Source organism: Cibotium barometz, chromosome 20 (assembly GCF_041138505.1).
Source record: "Cibotium barometz isolate CiBa-2024 chromosome 20, ASM4113850v1, whole genome shotgun sequence".
Lineage (NCBI taxonomy): Eukaryota > Viridiplantae > Streptophyta > Polypodiopsida > Cyatheales > Cibotiaceae > Cibotium > Cibotium barometz.
The window spans coordinates 5965253-5981318 of NC_141065.1; the positions used below are offsets into that span (position 1 = coordinate 5965253).

Consider the following 16066-nt stretch of genomic DNA (forward strand, 5'->3'; position numbering starts at 1 on the left):
AATGGTGGTCAATCTAGGTGTGGGGAAAATGTCTCATGAAACTCAAATCCACTGACCTATACAAAGTGATTTGCCACTAAAGCAAATTATAACAAGGGAGTCCTAAGTTGGGGTGCTTGGCACAATAGTGCCAAAGATGTTCATCCCATGCCTTATACTTCTTTAATATATAATTAGATCTTTACTTAGCATTTTTAACCCACTTGATTTTGATAACCATGTCTCTTTAGATGATCCATAAGATCCCATGTGTGGTTCCTCATGATGGAGATGTACTCATTCTACATGGCTCCTGTCTATTTTAAATCTACCTATGCTTATTTGAAACTTGTTGGCTCTTGCACCTTCATTATCTCATCCATCAAGGCCAGATAATGTGTGCATGTGCTCTCTTTTTCTCCTTAATCTCCTACTAGGTCATCGTCTCTAGACAAGGGAGATTTCTTGTCAAAAAGCTACTTCACCCACTTTGGATATGGATGTGTCCTTCGTGCTTCAACAAGCCTCTTCAACAAACATGTCATCTCCTTCTTTAGATTCTACCTTCTATTGTAGAATGGGGGTGGACCTACCCTTTGCCATTGAAACTAGCCATTGAAGTAGGAGCTTGCTGGTTGTGTCTTCCACTAGGCTACATCTTCATTAATGAATAAAGTGGATGAAGCTACCTCATCCACTTGATGGACTCCACTTGATGGGATTTTCCACTAACCCCACATCATGGCTACTAACCATGATCTTCCTTCCCTCCTCAGGGTCGTACTAAAAATGTTGGAATAGATTCTCACGTATGTGAGAATTGAGACAAGTTAATGTTAGATTACCCAATTTGTTGTTTTACATAACCTTATCTAATAAGGAAGCAATGGTATGGGGGCTCCTTTCTCAAAGTTTCACATGTGTGAACATTAGATTCTCACATATGTGAAAATGCATTGAAGGTTGATTATGGTTTTACCTTGTGCAGATAAATTTTTCTCAAACTACATTAATTGATGATAGTCTACCCTTACCTTAATTAGAGATATAAATAAACTTTCATGTGAATGAAAATCTAGATAGATTTTCATTGCTTTTTCATGTGCATGAAGATTAGATTCTCATATACGTGAAAATGCATTAAAGGTTGATTTTGATTTTACTTGTGTGCATAAAGTTTCCTCAAATGACATCAATTAATGTTAATTTACACTTACCTTAATTAGAGACATAAATAGATTTTCACATGCATGAAAATCTAGATAGATTTTCAATGCTTTCATATGATAAGGATAAGATTTATTTAGATAAAATAAACCCTATTTTAGAAAAAGATAATCATAGAAGTCTCGATTTGTGCAAAGAATTTCACAAAGTGAAAAACTCATTTTCATGTGCATGAAAATATAGGTATTCCCATGGCGTGAAAATGTAGGTTGACTAACAAAGAGTGGAATTCGTTAGTGTTTCTTAAGGTTTGAGCCCTTTTGATGTAAGGACTGCAATTAAAATGTAAAATGGGCTGCAATTAAAATGGCAATTGGACCCATTGCACCTTTTGGTGATTAGTTTATGGAAAAAACAAGACAAAAAACTACAAACTCACGAATGATACTTGGAATGCAAAAACTGAACAAATCAAATGAAATCAACTGCTAAGACCATATTAGGAAGTTTGGAAAAATCCCATTACTTTGGGAATTTACTTTTCAATCTACTTTTTGGTGTATCTTGAGCATACCAATTCCAAAGTTGTCGGAGAATGTGGATTTCGAACCTACTTATCAAGAGATTTCCAATGATATGTCACATGAGGGGGTTTTGATAAAATCTTAAAAGGGTAAATTCCATGCCCTCCATTTTTTCATCTTGCAAAATGGAAATTGGGATTTTTCCCAAACTCCCTAATATGTTCTTAGTCAGAAACACAAACTTTAAACAAAAAACTTAGCAACTAGACAATTTCCTCGTTTTTCATTCTTCTCCACCCATATCTTATTCTCAACCATGAGTCATCACTCATAGAGTAATGTGGCAAAGGGAAAAGGGACTATGGGGAGTTGAGGCTCCAAAAGAATATGGAGAGAGCTTGGAAGCCTCCTTCACATCACCACCAAAAATGTTATGCCCCTTTCCTACCCTTCCCAAAAATCTAACTCATCCTCATCCATATAAAGACAAGAAAGTAGTGTGAGGAACTTACCTTACTCTCGAGATCGACCCTCTTGTACAACTTCTCAAGCCTTTCCTCACCAAAGAGGCTACTTTCTCAGTCTCTACTCCATCTCACACAAAGAATAGGAAGGAACATACACCAATAAATCATTCTATTTTCTACTTTCAACTCTCTCACTCTCTCTCTCTCTCTCTCACACACACACACATTAAGACTAAGTAGAAAGCAAGAGAACTTTACTGGCACAAATTGGGGATTGTGTCTTTGCATTGTGAGAATTCTTGAGCGTTATTAAAGATGATTTACACAAGGCCACTGCCTTCACAAGTTTTTTGGAAGCATATTTTGAAATTATTATAGGTGCTTTTATCATTTCCTCCCCTTTACAAGAGGAAAAATCCACTCAAGTACAAATTATCACTCAAAGAATATTCCTTGTCCTACCGTATTCTAGTAAGAAACTCTCTTTCTTTAGCTTCAAGGTGGGTTTACCACTTTATGAGTGTGAACGATGGTTTTTTGGTTAATTTATAAGGGTAGGTTGGAACCCTAAGGATATCAAACTTCATTAATGGAAGCGTATAAACCTAGCTAAGGTTGAAAAAAGTTTAGATTTGCTTCAACTTCTTCTAATCCAGCTTTGCAAAATCCATCTCAAATAGATAGGAGGCAGGATAAACTTTTCGTCAAGAATTGATTGGCTAGAAATATAAAGACATTGTTTAAAGTTACCATATACTTATAAACTCAAAGCCCTTAAAATTTTCTTAGCACTCCTACATGCATTTTACCATTTATAGAAGGAACTGAAAATATTTATTTTTCAAAATAATAGCTTCTTTATGTCCTTCAAACATGTAAGTTAAAACGATAGGTCACTATTTCAACCTTCAAATAATGGAAGAATCATGGGGTCACGCGCCATTCAAATTTGAGGTACTCGAGGGTCAATTGGTTGGCTTATTTGATCAAGTGTAGCTATGAATCATAAAGATCAAGTGTAGCTATGAATCATAAAGCTATTTGTCATAAAGCTATTTGTCATAATTTTTTTCCCACATTTAAAAGTTTCTTGGCTAGGTCTTTGGTCATCGTCCATCCTTATCAATGGGCAAGAAATTTTGAGAATGGACACATAGTACTTTACACATGCTTGACCACTATGAAGAAACACTTTACATCTTTACTTGTGGGTGTGTGGGTTGATATGTAAAGAACTTTGGCAATGCGCAACTCAATGAGGAAGAAAAAACGTTCTTGAAATACATGCATAGGTTTGAAGGAACACAATTTTGAGACTTTATTAGTTCTAAATCCTTTGCATTTTTCACAATGCTTTGTTTTTACCAATGTAGTTCAACATTTTGAAAGGTCATTGCATATGTGAAGATCTTACAAGTGTAGTGTTGAAAACCTTGCTTATAGAGAGTAGTACCAACTACCTACTACTAGTAATGCAGTCATTCAGATGGAGGTCTTTTAGTCCACCAATAGGCTCTCAACATTAGATAATGTGTTCACATACAAAATATTACACATAGTAAATAGCCAAGAGTGCAAAGAAACAAACTTGTGCGTGTGTAATCAGACAAAGTTGGATGAAGCCTATGTATTTGAATCGACTTTTTCAAAATTCAAATACAACCAAAGACAATGAGAAAGCCCTTTTGGTTGAGCTTGTTGATTTTCGGTGAACACGGATGAAATAACATGAGCATCACCAGTAGTCACCACATTGGTACTTGGTTACACGTGAACATGATTGAATTTCTGTGAACATGTTCAGTTTACATAAACATCACCAGTGGTACTTGGTTGAATACACATGAACATGAGTGAATTTGGGTGGATAGCACCAGTGACCAACATGGTAGAAACAAGCATTTGTGTCGATTAGTCAAAATAAGAAGAAGAAGAAGTCGGGATTCATCTTGACCATAACACGTGTTCTCAGTCAGGTTTTCTTCATTCTGCCAATACAAATACACTAAAATGCTGTTAGTCTTGACCCTAGCGCGTGCTCTCAAGCAAAAGTATGCACTATCCAGGGCTAACCAGAATTACAACTGGTGTAAATATTAGTTCGGACAAGAAAACGCAGCCTGCATAATACTTCCGCGTAGAAAGAAAGAAAGAGAGAAAAAAAAAAAAGCCAAAGCCCGAGTCGCCCCAAGTCCCCCCCGTCGCCCGATCCCGCTATTTAGTACCCTCGCCTCTCGTCCTCCTCCTCCCGCTCAAAGTGTTGCATTCATCGATCCAAGCTAGACCTTGCCTGATTTTTCCTCTCTTTGGCACAGCCATGGCACCCACTGATGTGGAGATCACCATCGCTGGAGCGAGGGATTTGAAGAACGTGAACTGGAAGCATGGCGATCTGTGCGCCTATGCTGTGGCCTGGGTGGACAATCAGGCCAAGGTGACCACCAGGGTGGACGCAGGCGGTGACACCGAGCCAAGCTGGGGCCAGAAGTTCACCCTCTACGATGTGAACCAGGACATCGAGGAAGCTCGCCTCACCATCGAGATCTACCACGACAAGGCTTCCCACCCGGGCAAGGCCATCGTGGGCAGGGCAACCCTCCCGCTCTTGGAGGTCGTAGATGCAGGGGGCTTGGACGAGACGCAGGACTACAGTCTGAAACTGAAACGCCCGTCCGGGCGCCCTCACGGTAAGGTGGACATTTCCTTGAGGCTGAGAGAGAGGAGGGGGCCTTATGCGCCTCCCCCTCCTGCTGCATATGGGCAAAACTACTACCCAGCTGGGCAGCCTCAATCTGGCTATCCTGGCTATGCCTCTCCATACCCTGCCCAACCGTATGGCCAGGGTTACCCCAACCAGCCATACCGAAGCTACCCTTCCTACGGTGCTCCACCCCCACAAGTACCTTCCTATGGAGCACCTCCCCCACAGCCTTCTTACTATAACCAGCCCCCTTCCTCGACTTACAGTGGGTCTTCTGCCTACCAGCAGCCTGTAGAGGCTCCCACGAAGGAGAGCAAGTTCGGTGGGATCGGCACTGGGCTCGCCGTGGGCGCCCTCGCTGGCGCTGTCGGGGGGCTTGCCCTCGGCGAGTTTGTGCAGCATGAGGAGAATGAGGCCGCTGACGAGCAAGCTGAAGCCGATGCGGCACGCTTTGAAGAGCTTGACGCTGGTGGTGATGACTTTGGTGGGGGGGACTTTGGTGGGGATGACTATATTGGGGATGATTTTTAGGCCGGTGCCTATGGTGTGTGTGGTGTGTGGATGATTGCCAGAGCTTTGCTTTTAGCCATTTCAGTGTTGCCCATCAGTGCACCTTAAGCTTTTGAAACGTTTTTTAAGTGTTATAATCTTGATTAAGAAACAATGAGAAGCTTAGCACGATACGATTACTATGTCATAATTTCAACTTGTGGCTTCTTTTCTACGGCTTGCCGGCATCTTAACTTGTAGAGTTCTAGCTTTGGTTGCCTACATAATTCAAGATATGCTGATAATGGGGCAAATATACTCTTATCCACGAGAGTGGAGGTGTCCATCATCTGTCATAATGTTGTGAGAGCGGAGAAGAGGTTTTTGGAAACAAAAAAAAAATCCTATGGGCCACACTAATTATTAGTTAGTCTGCAAACAAGCCGTGTAGTGATGCGATTAGGTACTGTTTGTAATGAGCAAAGCTTGTCTGCTGGTTGTTCAAAGTGGGCTCTGAATAGGGAGGCTTGGACTAACGAATGATTGCACATGTCATGCTAGGCCTTCTAGTTAGGGTTTCGGGTTTAGCAGAGCATTCAGTTTGTATGTTCATCCGTAATCTAGAGACACAAGAAGATCAATTTAAGCAAAAAAAAGTACACATATTGTTGTTTCAAGTAGGAGAGGTCCATAACTAGAGTTGCTTTCTCCCCATTCTACATTTCTTCTAGAAGTCTTTCAAGCGAGAGAAAGCCAGACTTGGGAAGCAGATTTTTCCTTCTACTGTAGCGGATCTTATTAGTTGGAGAGTCCTAGATAAGGTTTTCTTGCTTTTTTTCACAACCTCGGTTCAATTGTATGCACATGTCGCAGGAGGCTTTGGAAAAGTTGTAAGCTTTGTTTACTTCACCATCATTATACAAAGATAAGGTTGAGAGAATCAAACTCACGCTGTTTCTCTCCCCCTCTCTCTCTCTCACACTCACACACACACCCTTCTCTCTCTCTCTCTCTCTCTCTCTCTCTCGTATTAAAGAAGTTTTGGACCTCTCTCTCACTCTCTCTCTCTCTCTCTCTCTCTCTCTCTCTCACACACACACACACTCTCTCTCAATGGTATTAAAAAAGTTTTGGTGTTGATCATACACTCTCTCTCTCTCACACACTCACTCTCAACGGTATTAAAGAAGTTTTGGTGTTGACAATTTCAAGCATGTTGCTGATTGGTTGTAGAATAGACACAGGAATCCAATGATCAAACACATAGACTACTCACACCAAGAAGGCCTTCAAAATGTTGGTATGGTGGAGAGACATCATAATTAAGCAATGCATTTTTACACACCAAATGCAGAAGATAATGGACAATCCTTTTGAGCAAGATCGGTGTGGTCAAGCTCAGGAAATCGATGGTGGTTGTGTTTGAGAAGCAATTCCAATTTGAGCAAGCAACACAAAAAGGTTGCCTTCACAAGGTAGCCATAATATCTCTCCATCAGAAAGGAGGCAATCATCTTGTTAATGGTTTGCATTTGGTGAAGCTTTTGAATCTCGACATAGGTCAAGAATATCAAACCAACGTTGAGAACTTTGTGAAAGGACTTTAAACCTCGGGCAATGACCAAAAGATTACCCACAAAGCAACAAACTGGACTTCTACTTTCAAAGGAGGTTGCGACACATCAGAAGGATAGTATTATATGCTTTAAGTGCCATGGGGTGGTGTGTCCTAAGTGACATTGCTCCAAACCTAAAGACTCCAAAGAGATATCACATTATTTAGCCAACATTTTAATCACCCTATATGATTGCTTTCGCAACACTTTCTCCCACCTCTTCCATCAAAGCTCTCTCTCTCTCTCTCCTTACAAATTACATCCTTGTTCTCTACTGAAAGTTCATGAAACTTAAATTTTTATTAAGTAACAAAAGTTACATAGCTCACAATGGAGCCGACAAAAAGTACACAAAAGAGACATAGAGCTGACAAAAAGTACACAAAAGAGGCCCGACTCTTGAAGTCTCTAGAGCTATGATAATGCTAAAAGAATTGGTTGTGACTCTCAAATTGTAGCTTAGATCGATGAGTTGTAAAAGGACGTATGGTCCCTCCCAAGCCATGTATGTGTCTCTTTTAATATAGATTTCAAGAGAGAAAGAGAGTGCACTTAGAGAAGAGTGAGACAATAAGGCTAGAAACATTAGAAATTGTTAGAATCAAAATATTAGCTCCAAAAATCCTAAAAGAAATAAGAAGACGAGAATAGTTCTATTAAGAGATAAGTATCTCCAAAAATGGAAATTCGAATTTAGATGAGAGGAGGTCGTATTTAGAGTACTTTTACATATTTAGAGTCCATGCATACTAAAAATGTGGAAAAGCAATGCGTTTCTAAAGATGGCGCGTTTGCGGCTATATACAGACGTTTTTGCCTACTCTACCCGCGATGGTTTGTAGACTAGATGTCTTCCAATTCTTTTGGCTGGTTATACAACCATATTCTGAGTTTTTATCAGAGAGTTATGGCTAAAACAATTTGCTGATTCTGTCAAGGTCTCTACACAGGGAAAACTGTAAGAAGGTAGCAAAGTAGTCTCAAGGAAGAATAGTATGCCGTAGCCTTATGAGAGAGAAGGCTACTTTGCCATAGTCCTTCAAAGAGAGAAGAGTTAGAGTACGAGTGAGAGGACATTAAGCTCGAGGATGGTCAGATAATTCCAATTCTACGAGAAGGTATTAGAAGACTCTCCATTCTTCTATTTCAAGTTCTGAAGCTCTTGTTAACGAGCAAAGGCAATGATAAACGACAAATTTCTATAGAGATGTTAGTAAGGCCCGAAGTTTGCCCATGGTATCCCTCATACCATTGGGAGAATGAGGTTCACCGATTGAGGCGAGTAATTGTGATGCTGCCTAGTTCTGAGGGCCTAGGCTAGTGCAGTGAATTAGCCCACCCTATTGCATAGACATCTCTCTGAGGGACGGGAGGATTGAGCGACGGAGCCTGAGGGGGCGACAGGCTGGATTGAGTCCTCGCCCCCCTAGCGACGGCGGTCGACGAGACGAGGTGTATGGTCCCATAGGGTTTTGCCTAGCATGTAGAGGTTGGAAGGCCGAATTCTAGATCATGGGCATAAAGGAAAAGAATAAGAGAGTCAGTTTGGCTTGTATAGAATTGATTCATTTATAAACCTTTTTTATAAATCTTGTCTTTTGGCAATTACTATGGAAAAAGGCTGTTTTAACGAACCTTGTGAAAAGGGCCTTAATTAAGAAACATGTTTATTTATGTCAAATAGTGTGGTAGGATTAATTGGAAAACAAATTGATGCGTGAGTAGGGTGGAAAGTGGGAGGATGGAATGCCCCGCCAGCCCCATCCTACGGACGGGTGGACCCGATTAGTCGGGTAGCTTTCCAACAGATTAAGTGAAAGTCCTATGCTAGTTAAATAGTTTCTCAAGCAACTCTATTCTAGGAGACTAGGCCAGCAGCTGTGCCTTGCATGGATGAGGAAAAAAAGCGTTCTCTAAGAATCAAGATTAGTAGTTGCCCAAATTATGATCAATTACCCTATGGGTAATTTGACTTTTAGAAGACCACACTCCCCTTGCAGGATAGGACTAGGTCTTACCTACAAATCGTATCCTTGAATCTTTACATGGTCAAGGTATCGACGAGTAGGAAATTTTCTCTAAGCTATGCATTAGTAGACTATCTTAAGTGTTTCTCCTATTTTGGAAGGGGGGAACCTTACAAATGGTATCAGAGCAAAGGTTAACTATCAAGGGATTAAAACAAGTGATTGTTTGTCATATGAGGATGAATCAATCATCTCTACTGGCCATAGAAGTGGTTTGAATATCCTCACATGTTGAGACAAATATCCTATGAAATTGTGCTTGTATCTTGGGGGTGCACACGCAAGATATTTGTACAATAAATTTGAGAAATAAGATTGCAGAGGAAACCTTTTGAAGAAAAACATAGGGTGATCAAATTAAGAAACTAGTGAGAGACTGAATGGCTAGAAGGATAGACCGAAACTTTGTTTAGAGAAATTTTCAAGATATATCTCATTAATATCTCATTATAAATTATTAAGATTATAACTCCATTAAGGTTTGAATAGTTGACGTATGAATGCTATCCATTGGATGCTTTACACTAGGACTATCATCCAAGATCTTGAACCCATCTCAAACAAACATGGGTCTAACTTCGGATGTGTAATTCCCAGAGGATCGTGCTCTTAGATGTGTTAATCCCAAGATACTAGATGTGTAATTTTCAGAAAACTAATCATCTCAGACATGTTAATCTTGATAATCTTCGGATGTGTCAATCCCAAGGCACTAGATGTGTTGTTTTTCAAAAAAATGAAGATCTCAGACGTATTAATCCTAAGTGCCTTCAGATGTGGTGCTATGATAAGTATTTGATAGCTTTGAACTTTTCATGGATTCAATGAAAGAAGCAAGTTCACCCTTGCTCGTCTAAAAATCATAAGAAATGCCGAATTAGCTGGAAGCATTGTTGTCAATCTAACGACTCGAACCAGAATTAGTTATGGGATGCCATGAAAGTACACCTTCGTAAAAGGTTTTGTCCTCTAGGATTTTGAGGGGATAAAATGAACGAATTTTTGGAGCTAATCCAAGAAGGAAAGACCCTAGAAGAATACCACCAAAATCTTGCTAAAACTTCTCCGATTAGCTCCAAAGATGGATGAGGTAACTCTTCTCCATCGATTCATTTGGAAGCTTAATCTACCATTGAATAACCTCGTCAAGAATGCAAAACCATCCTCTATTTCAGAATCCATAATTATAGCCAGAGACTATGATAAAGTTTTTTTTAAATAGAAAGTGTCGAGAAGGACATGAGTCCTTCCATGTTAATCAAGAAAAGGTCCCCTAATTCAAGAGGAATGCCAAGCCCACCCTTGGCTACAAGGAATCATGAGCTAGAGTAAAATTAGGTCAAGAAATAGGGATAGCAAGGTTAAAGATAACCAAATTTAACAAGTACTTCTATGAGTAAATAAAAGAGGATTGGTGCAAGATTCATGTGAAGTAATGTACATGATGAATAGAGGTATTCTAGAAGATGATACTAAGATTATGCAATTGCTATCATACGTTAGATTGCGTAAAGGATTGATTCCCTTACGTTTTTCCATGATAATTTGTTAAGTACCATATTACATGGGGGTATAGAATAAGGAATTATAAGGAAGGATTATGATTATATAAAAAAAAGGTCCATACCGTATATGAGAGGTATATGGATGCATGAACTTAATAAGGCCAATTAACTTTAGAATAATAAAGACCTTTTGGGAGCATAACAAAACGAGCCAAACACATGAAATAAGGGACTCTTTAGGAACAATGTTTAGATAAAAGAAGATTTCTACCTAGTGGAGACACCATTTTGGAAGAGACAAGAGGATTTACATAGATACTACCCCAGCTCGCGAGATGAGGACATCTCGAATCTTTTAAGTGGGGGAGATTGTAAGGTCCCTCCCAAGCCATGTATGTGTCTCTTTTAATATAGATTTCAAGAAGGAAAGGTGAACTTAGAGAAGAGTGAGACAATAAGGTTAGAAACATTATGAAAGTGTTAGAATAAAAATATTAGCTCCAAAAATCCTAAAAGAAATAAGAAGACAAGAATAGTTCAGAGATAAGTATCTCCAAAAATAGAAATTCGAATTTAGATAATAGGAGGTCGTATTTAGAGTAATTTTACATATTTAGAGTCCATGCATACTAAAAAAATGAAAAAGCAATGCGTTTCTAATGATGGCACATTTGTAGCTATATACAAACGTTTTTGCCTATTCTACCCACGTTGGCTTATAGACTAGATGCCTTCTGGTTCTTTTGATTGGTTATACAACCATATTCTAAGTTTTTATCAGAGTTATGGCCGAAATAATTTGCTAATTCTGTCACGGTCTCTACACAGGGAAAACTGTAAGAAGGCAGCAAGTAGCCTCAAGGAAGAGTGTGTAGACATCCCTCTGAGGGGCGGGAGGATTGAGCGATGGAGACTGAGGGGGTGACAGGAGGGGTTGAGTCCTGGGGCCAGCGGCGGCTGACGATGATGAGATGTATGGTCCCGTAGGGTTTTGCACAACATGTAGAGGCTGGAAGGTCAAATTCTAGATCATCGGCAGTATAAAGGAAAAGAATAAGAGAGCCGGTTTGGCTTGTATAGAATTGATTTATGTATAAACCTTTTTTATAAATCTTGTCTTTGGCATTATTGTACCGTGGAAAAAGGTTGTTTTAACGAACCTTGTGAAAAGGGCCTTAATTAAGAAACATGTTTATTTATGTCAAATAGTGTGGTAGGATTAATTAGAAAACAAATTGATGCGTGAGTAGGGTGGAAAGTGGGAGGATGGAATGCCCCGATGGCACCATCCTATGGACGGGTGGACCCAATTAGGTGGGTCTGTTGGAAAGCTACCCAATTAGGTGGGTAGCTTTACAACAGATTAACTGAAAGCCCTACGCTAGATAAATAGGTTCTCGAGAAACTCTATTCTAGGAGACTAGGCCAGCGGCTGTGCCTTGCATGGATGAGGAAAAAAGCGTTGTCTCTAGGAATCAAGATTAGTAGTTGCCCAAATTATGATCAATTATCCTATGGGTAATTTGACTTTTAAGAGTGCGCTCCCCCTACGGGAAAGGACTAGGTCTTATACCTACAAATCATATCCTTGAATCTTTACATGGTCAAGGTGTTGACGAGTAGGAAAATTTCTCCAAGCTAAGACTTAGTAGACTATCTTAAGTGTTTTCTCTATTTTGGAAGGGGGGAACCTTACAAAGGAAAAAATGTTTTGATTTTTTATGCCTTATCCAACCATGCAATCAAAATAAAGTTTTAAAAATTTACAACTTTCAGAATTTGTGTGTGTGGAGAGAGAGAGAGAGAGAGAGAGAGAGAGAGAGAGAGAGAGAGAGAGGATGATCAAGAATTTGTGTGTGTGTGTGGAGAGAGAGAGAGAGAGAGAGAGAGAGAGAGAGAGAGAGAGAGAGAGGATGATCAAGTAAAAAAAACAATGATTTATATTAAATTTTGGATGATTAAGTACAAAGAAAATGATGATTTTATTTCTCAAAGTATGTGTGAATAAGAGTGCTATTATGTATGAATAAGAGTGCTATTACTCAATGGATTCATAGACCTGGTGATAGTTTACGATTTCTCTTTCTCAAAATATGTTTAAGAGTGTTGCTGTAGAATACGTTCTTAGAAGTAATTGGTTTTTACAAGCTAACCCCGCTGCGTAGTTCACAGAAGTAATCCACCTTCCCAACATAGAAGTAATTATTTTTTAAGAAAAATGGTGAGCTACAAAATCTAGCAGTTATACTGAGCTCTGAGAAAGTTCCTTTTCACTTTTTGCTTGGTAAGCTTATAAAATGGTAGGCTTCAACTGTCTAGTGAGCTTGGAGAAAGTTGCTTTGCCACTTTTCTCTAGGTAAATTTACATACATGCTTCTAGGCATGAGTAGGGTGGCATTTAAGCTTGAGAAGGTTAGCTCTTTCAGCTTAAAATGGGTGATGTTTCAAATGGAATATAAAGCAGTTTACTACGGAATGGAAAGAGGTGCTCATATAAGGTTAAGGTGACAATATTTCAAGTATGAAATGGGTGGACTTGAAGGCATAAAACAAGTGCAAACTTTTTAGACTTGAACTCAGTGGAATTCAAGATTAGATTGTAGGGATATTAGGGTGGCTATGATGTGACTTTCATGGTGTGGAATGATCCTTGCAAAACTAATGACAAATTTAGCACATAAGGAAAATAATTGGATATAGCAGTGGGAACCGTAGGAAGTAGTGTGTCACCAAAAGAAAGAGTTATTATAATTCCTAGGATTGTTAGTGGAAGATATCTCACGCGCTCGTAGTCTAACCCTAAATTACTCGAATTTAATCCTAAAGATATTTTCTAAAGATAATTCTTTATTTTTTTCTGATAAATTAACTGTGATTTCCATTCTTAGGGAAAATCCAAAACTATCAGAATTCATTCTTTCTTGGACATAATAGAACTTTAAATAATTTTATTCATAAATAATGGATTTTTATAAAGATAATTCTTTTTTCAATGATCCCTTTATGAATATGCATCCATCATTTTATTGAATTATTCTCATAGAATTATTCTAAATTATCTCAACATGCCCTAAATTTCTATGTAGAATTATGGTGAAACCTTCTCTTTTAACACCGAAATTACTTTAGGCATTTTCCTAATTACAGTACGATGAAAATTCCTCTAAACAAATATCCATGTATATGAATATACCTATTTTGAATTATGACCAAAATTACTCCTTTAATATTTAAAATGTTTGGACATAATATATCGTGAAGATTACTCTTTTTGTATCTAAATTTTTATGCATGTAAATATGTAAAGATAAATATAAAGAAAATTCATCTTTTCTCTATTTAAATAATTATGCATAAATACTATAAAAGTATTTTTCATAAATGTAACAAAAATCATTCTTTTAGCATAAAAATGTTTATGCCTAGAATATGATGAGAATTCCTCCTTTTGCATATAAATTTTTATGCATGTACATATATAAAGATAATTATAACAAAAATTTCTCTTTTCTCTATTTAAACAAGTATGCATAAATACTATAAAAGTATTTTTCATAAGTGTAACAAAAATCATTCTTTTAGCATAAAAATGTTTATGCCTAGAATACGATGGGAATTTCTCTTTTTGTATTAAAAAAATTATGCATAAAATTAAATTCAAATTTTAAAATTTTTGCCATAGCTTTGCTGCATTTTCTAAGAATTCTCAAAATTCTAATTTTAAATAAATACTCATAATTATGAAATGTGATGGAAATTTCTCTTTTAAACTAAAAAAGTTATTATCCATACAGAGCATAATTATAAGCATCATTATAATTAAACCTCTTGATTAATCTTAAAAATATCCATTTATCATTCCTATATGAAAATACTTAAAAAATGTTAGCATAACTCTTTTTCAATCTTAAAATGAATTAATATGATTTTTCTTAATCATAAACAAGTTTCAAAGATGATTTCTTCGGGTTGGAGTTCCATATGGCCTTGAGTCTGAGAAGTCAAATGTTCATCATCCAGCACATGACTCGGGCTGGTGGGTATATACTTTTTATGTAAAGTGACATGGAATACATTATGTACTTTGAGATGGGGAGGCAGAAGAAGTTCATAAGCTAGATCTCCTACTTTCTTAGTAATGGCATATGGCCCACAGTATCTTGGAGATAGCTTTTTGTACTTCCCTAGAGATAAAGAACTTCTCTTGGGTCATACACGAATGAAGACCATATCTGCTTCTTCAAACACTCTCTCTGTTCTTTTCTTATCAGCATACTGCTTTTGTCTGTCCTGGGCAGCCTTAATATCTTTGCGGATTGCCTGCATGTGCTGCTCCATGTCATCAAGCATATGTTTGGACATCTCGACCCTGATCAATGGGTCAAACTAGGTTAATGGTGTGAGGCAATCTTGTCCGTACAGAGCTTTGAATGGACTCATCCAGATACTTTGGTGCTAAGAGGCATTGTAAGCAAACTCAACTAGATGTAAGTTGCTCAACCACTTTCTAGGTTCTCTGCCCCACAGCATGACCGAATAATATCTTCAATTACTTGGTTTACTCTTTCAGTCTGGCCATCTATCTTTGGTGATAAGAGGCATTGTAAGCAAACTCAACTAGATGTAAGCAAGCTCAACTAGACGTAAGTTGCTTAACCACTTTCTAGGTTCTCTGCCACAGCATGACCGAATAATATCTTCAATTACTTGGTTTACTCTTTCAGTCTGGCCATCTGTCTTTGGATGATAAGTGATACTGAGATCTAAGGAAGTCTCCACTGCTTCGAAGAATGCCGTCCAGAACCTTGATGTGAACTTAGAATCTCTGTCACTCACTATTCCTCTGGGTAAGCCATGTAGCCTGAAAATCTCCTTGAAGAAGACTCTAGTAACATCCATTGCAGAGTAGGTTTCTTTTACTGGAATAAGATGGGCAACCTTGGTTAATCTGTCAACTACCACAAAAATGGAGTTGTAACCTGATTGCACTGATGATAATCGAGTAACAAAATCCATACTGATACATTCCCACTTCCTTTGTGGAATGTCTAAGGGATGCAGCTTTCCTGGCATCTTAACCCTTTCTGCCTTGACTCTTTGACATGTTAAGCACTGACGTACAGGATTGAGTACATCCCTTTTGAGTCCTGGCCTAGAAGAATCTTTTCTTTACAGACATGTATGTCTTTAGGAACCCTGGATGTCCAATTATCAGGCTATCATGGGATTCCCTCAGAATTTTTCCCTTTGTTTCCTCATAAATAGGATTGCATAGCCAATTATTGTAATACATGCATCCTTCGTCCAATTTGTACCACCCAAGAACTAAACTCATTTCCTGAGGAGTCTTTCTTTCCTGCGCATCAGTAGGGTAGCAATGGGGGAAAAGAATATGTCCTACATGATCTTCTCTCTTGCTTCACTGGTCAATGGATTTGACACCAATGTTATTGCAAGCAAGGAGGCTTTCCTACTGAGTGCATCGGCTACCATATTTTCTTTCCCTGGTTGATACTTTATCTCAAAGTCAAATTCCTGCAGGGTCTGTATCCACCTTCTTTGACAACTGTTGAGATCCCTTTGGGTGAAGA

The 16066-nt window shown here is 38.4% G+C and overlaps 1 protein-coding gene across 1 annotated transcript; it reads left to right on the plus strand.

Annotated features, from left to right (window-relative positions):
• The first annotated feature begins 4223 nt into the window (after nucleotides 1–4223).
• On the plus strand, nucleotides 4224–5516 carry LOC147627481 (protein SRC2 homolog). Its single transcript, XM_086814394.1, has one exon. The coding sequence runs from the start codon at nucleotides 4455–4457 to the stop codon at nucleotides 5367–5369; it is 915 nt and encodes a 304-aa protein (XP_086670520.1). The 5' UTR covers nucleotides 4224–4454; the 3' UTR covers nucleotides 5370–5516.
• The last annotated feature ends 10550 nt before the right edge of the window (nucleotides 5517–16066 follow it).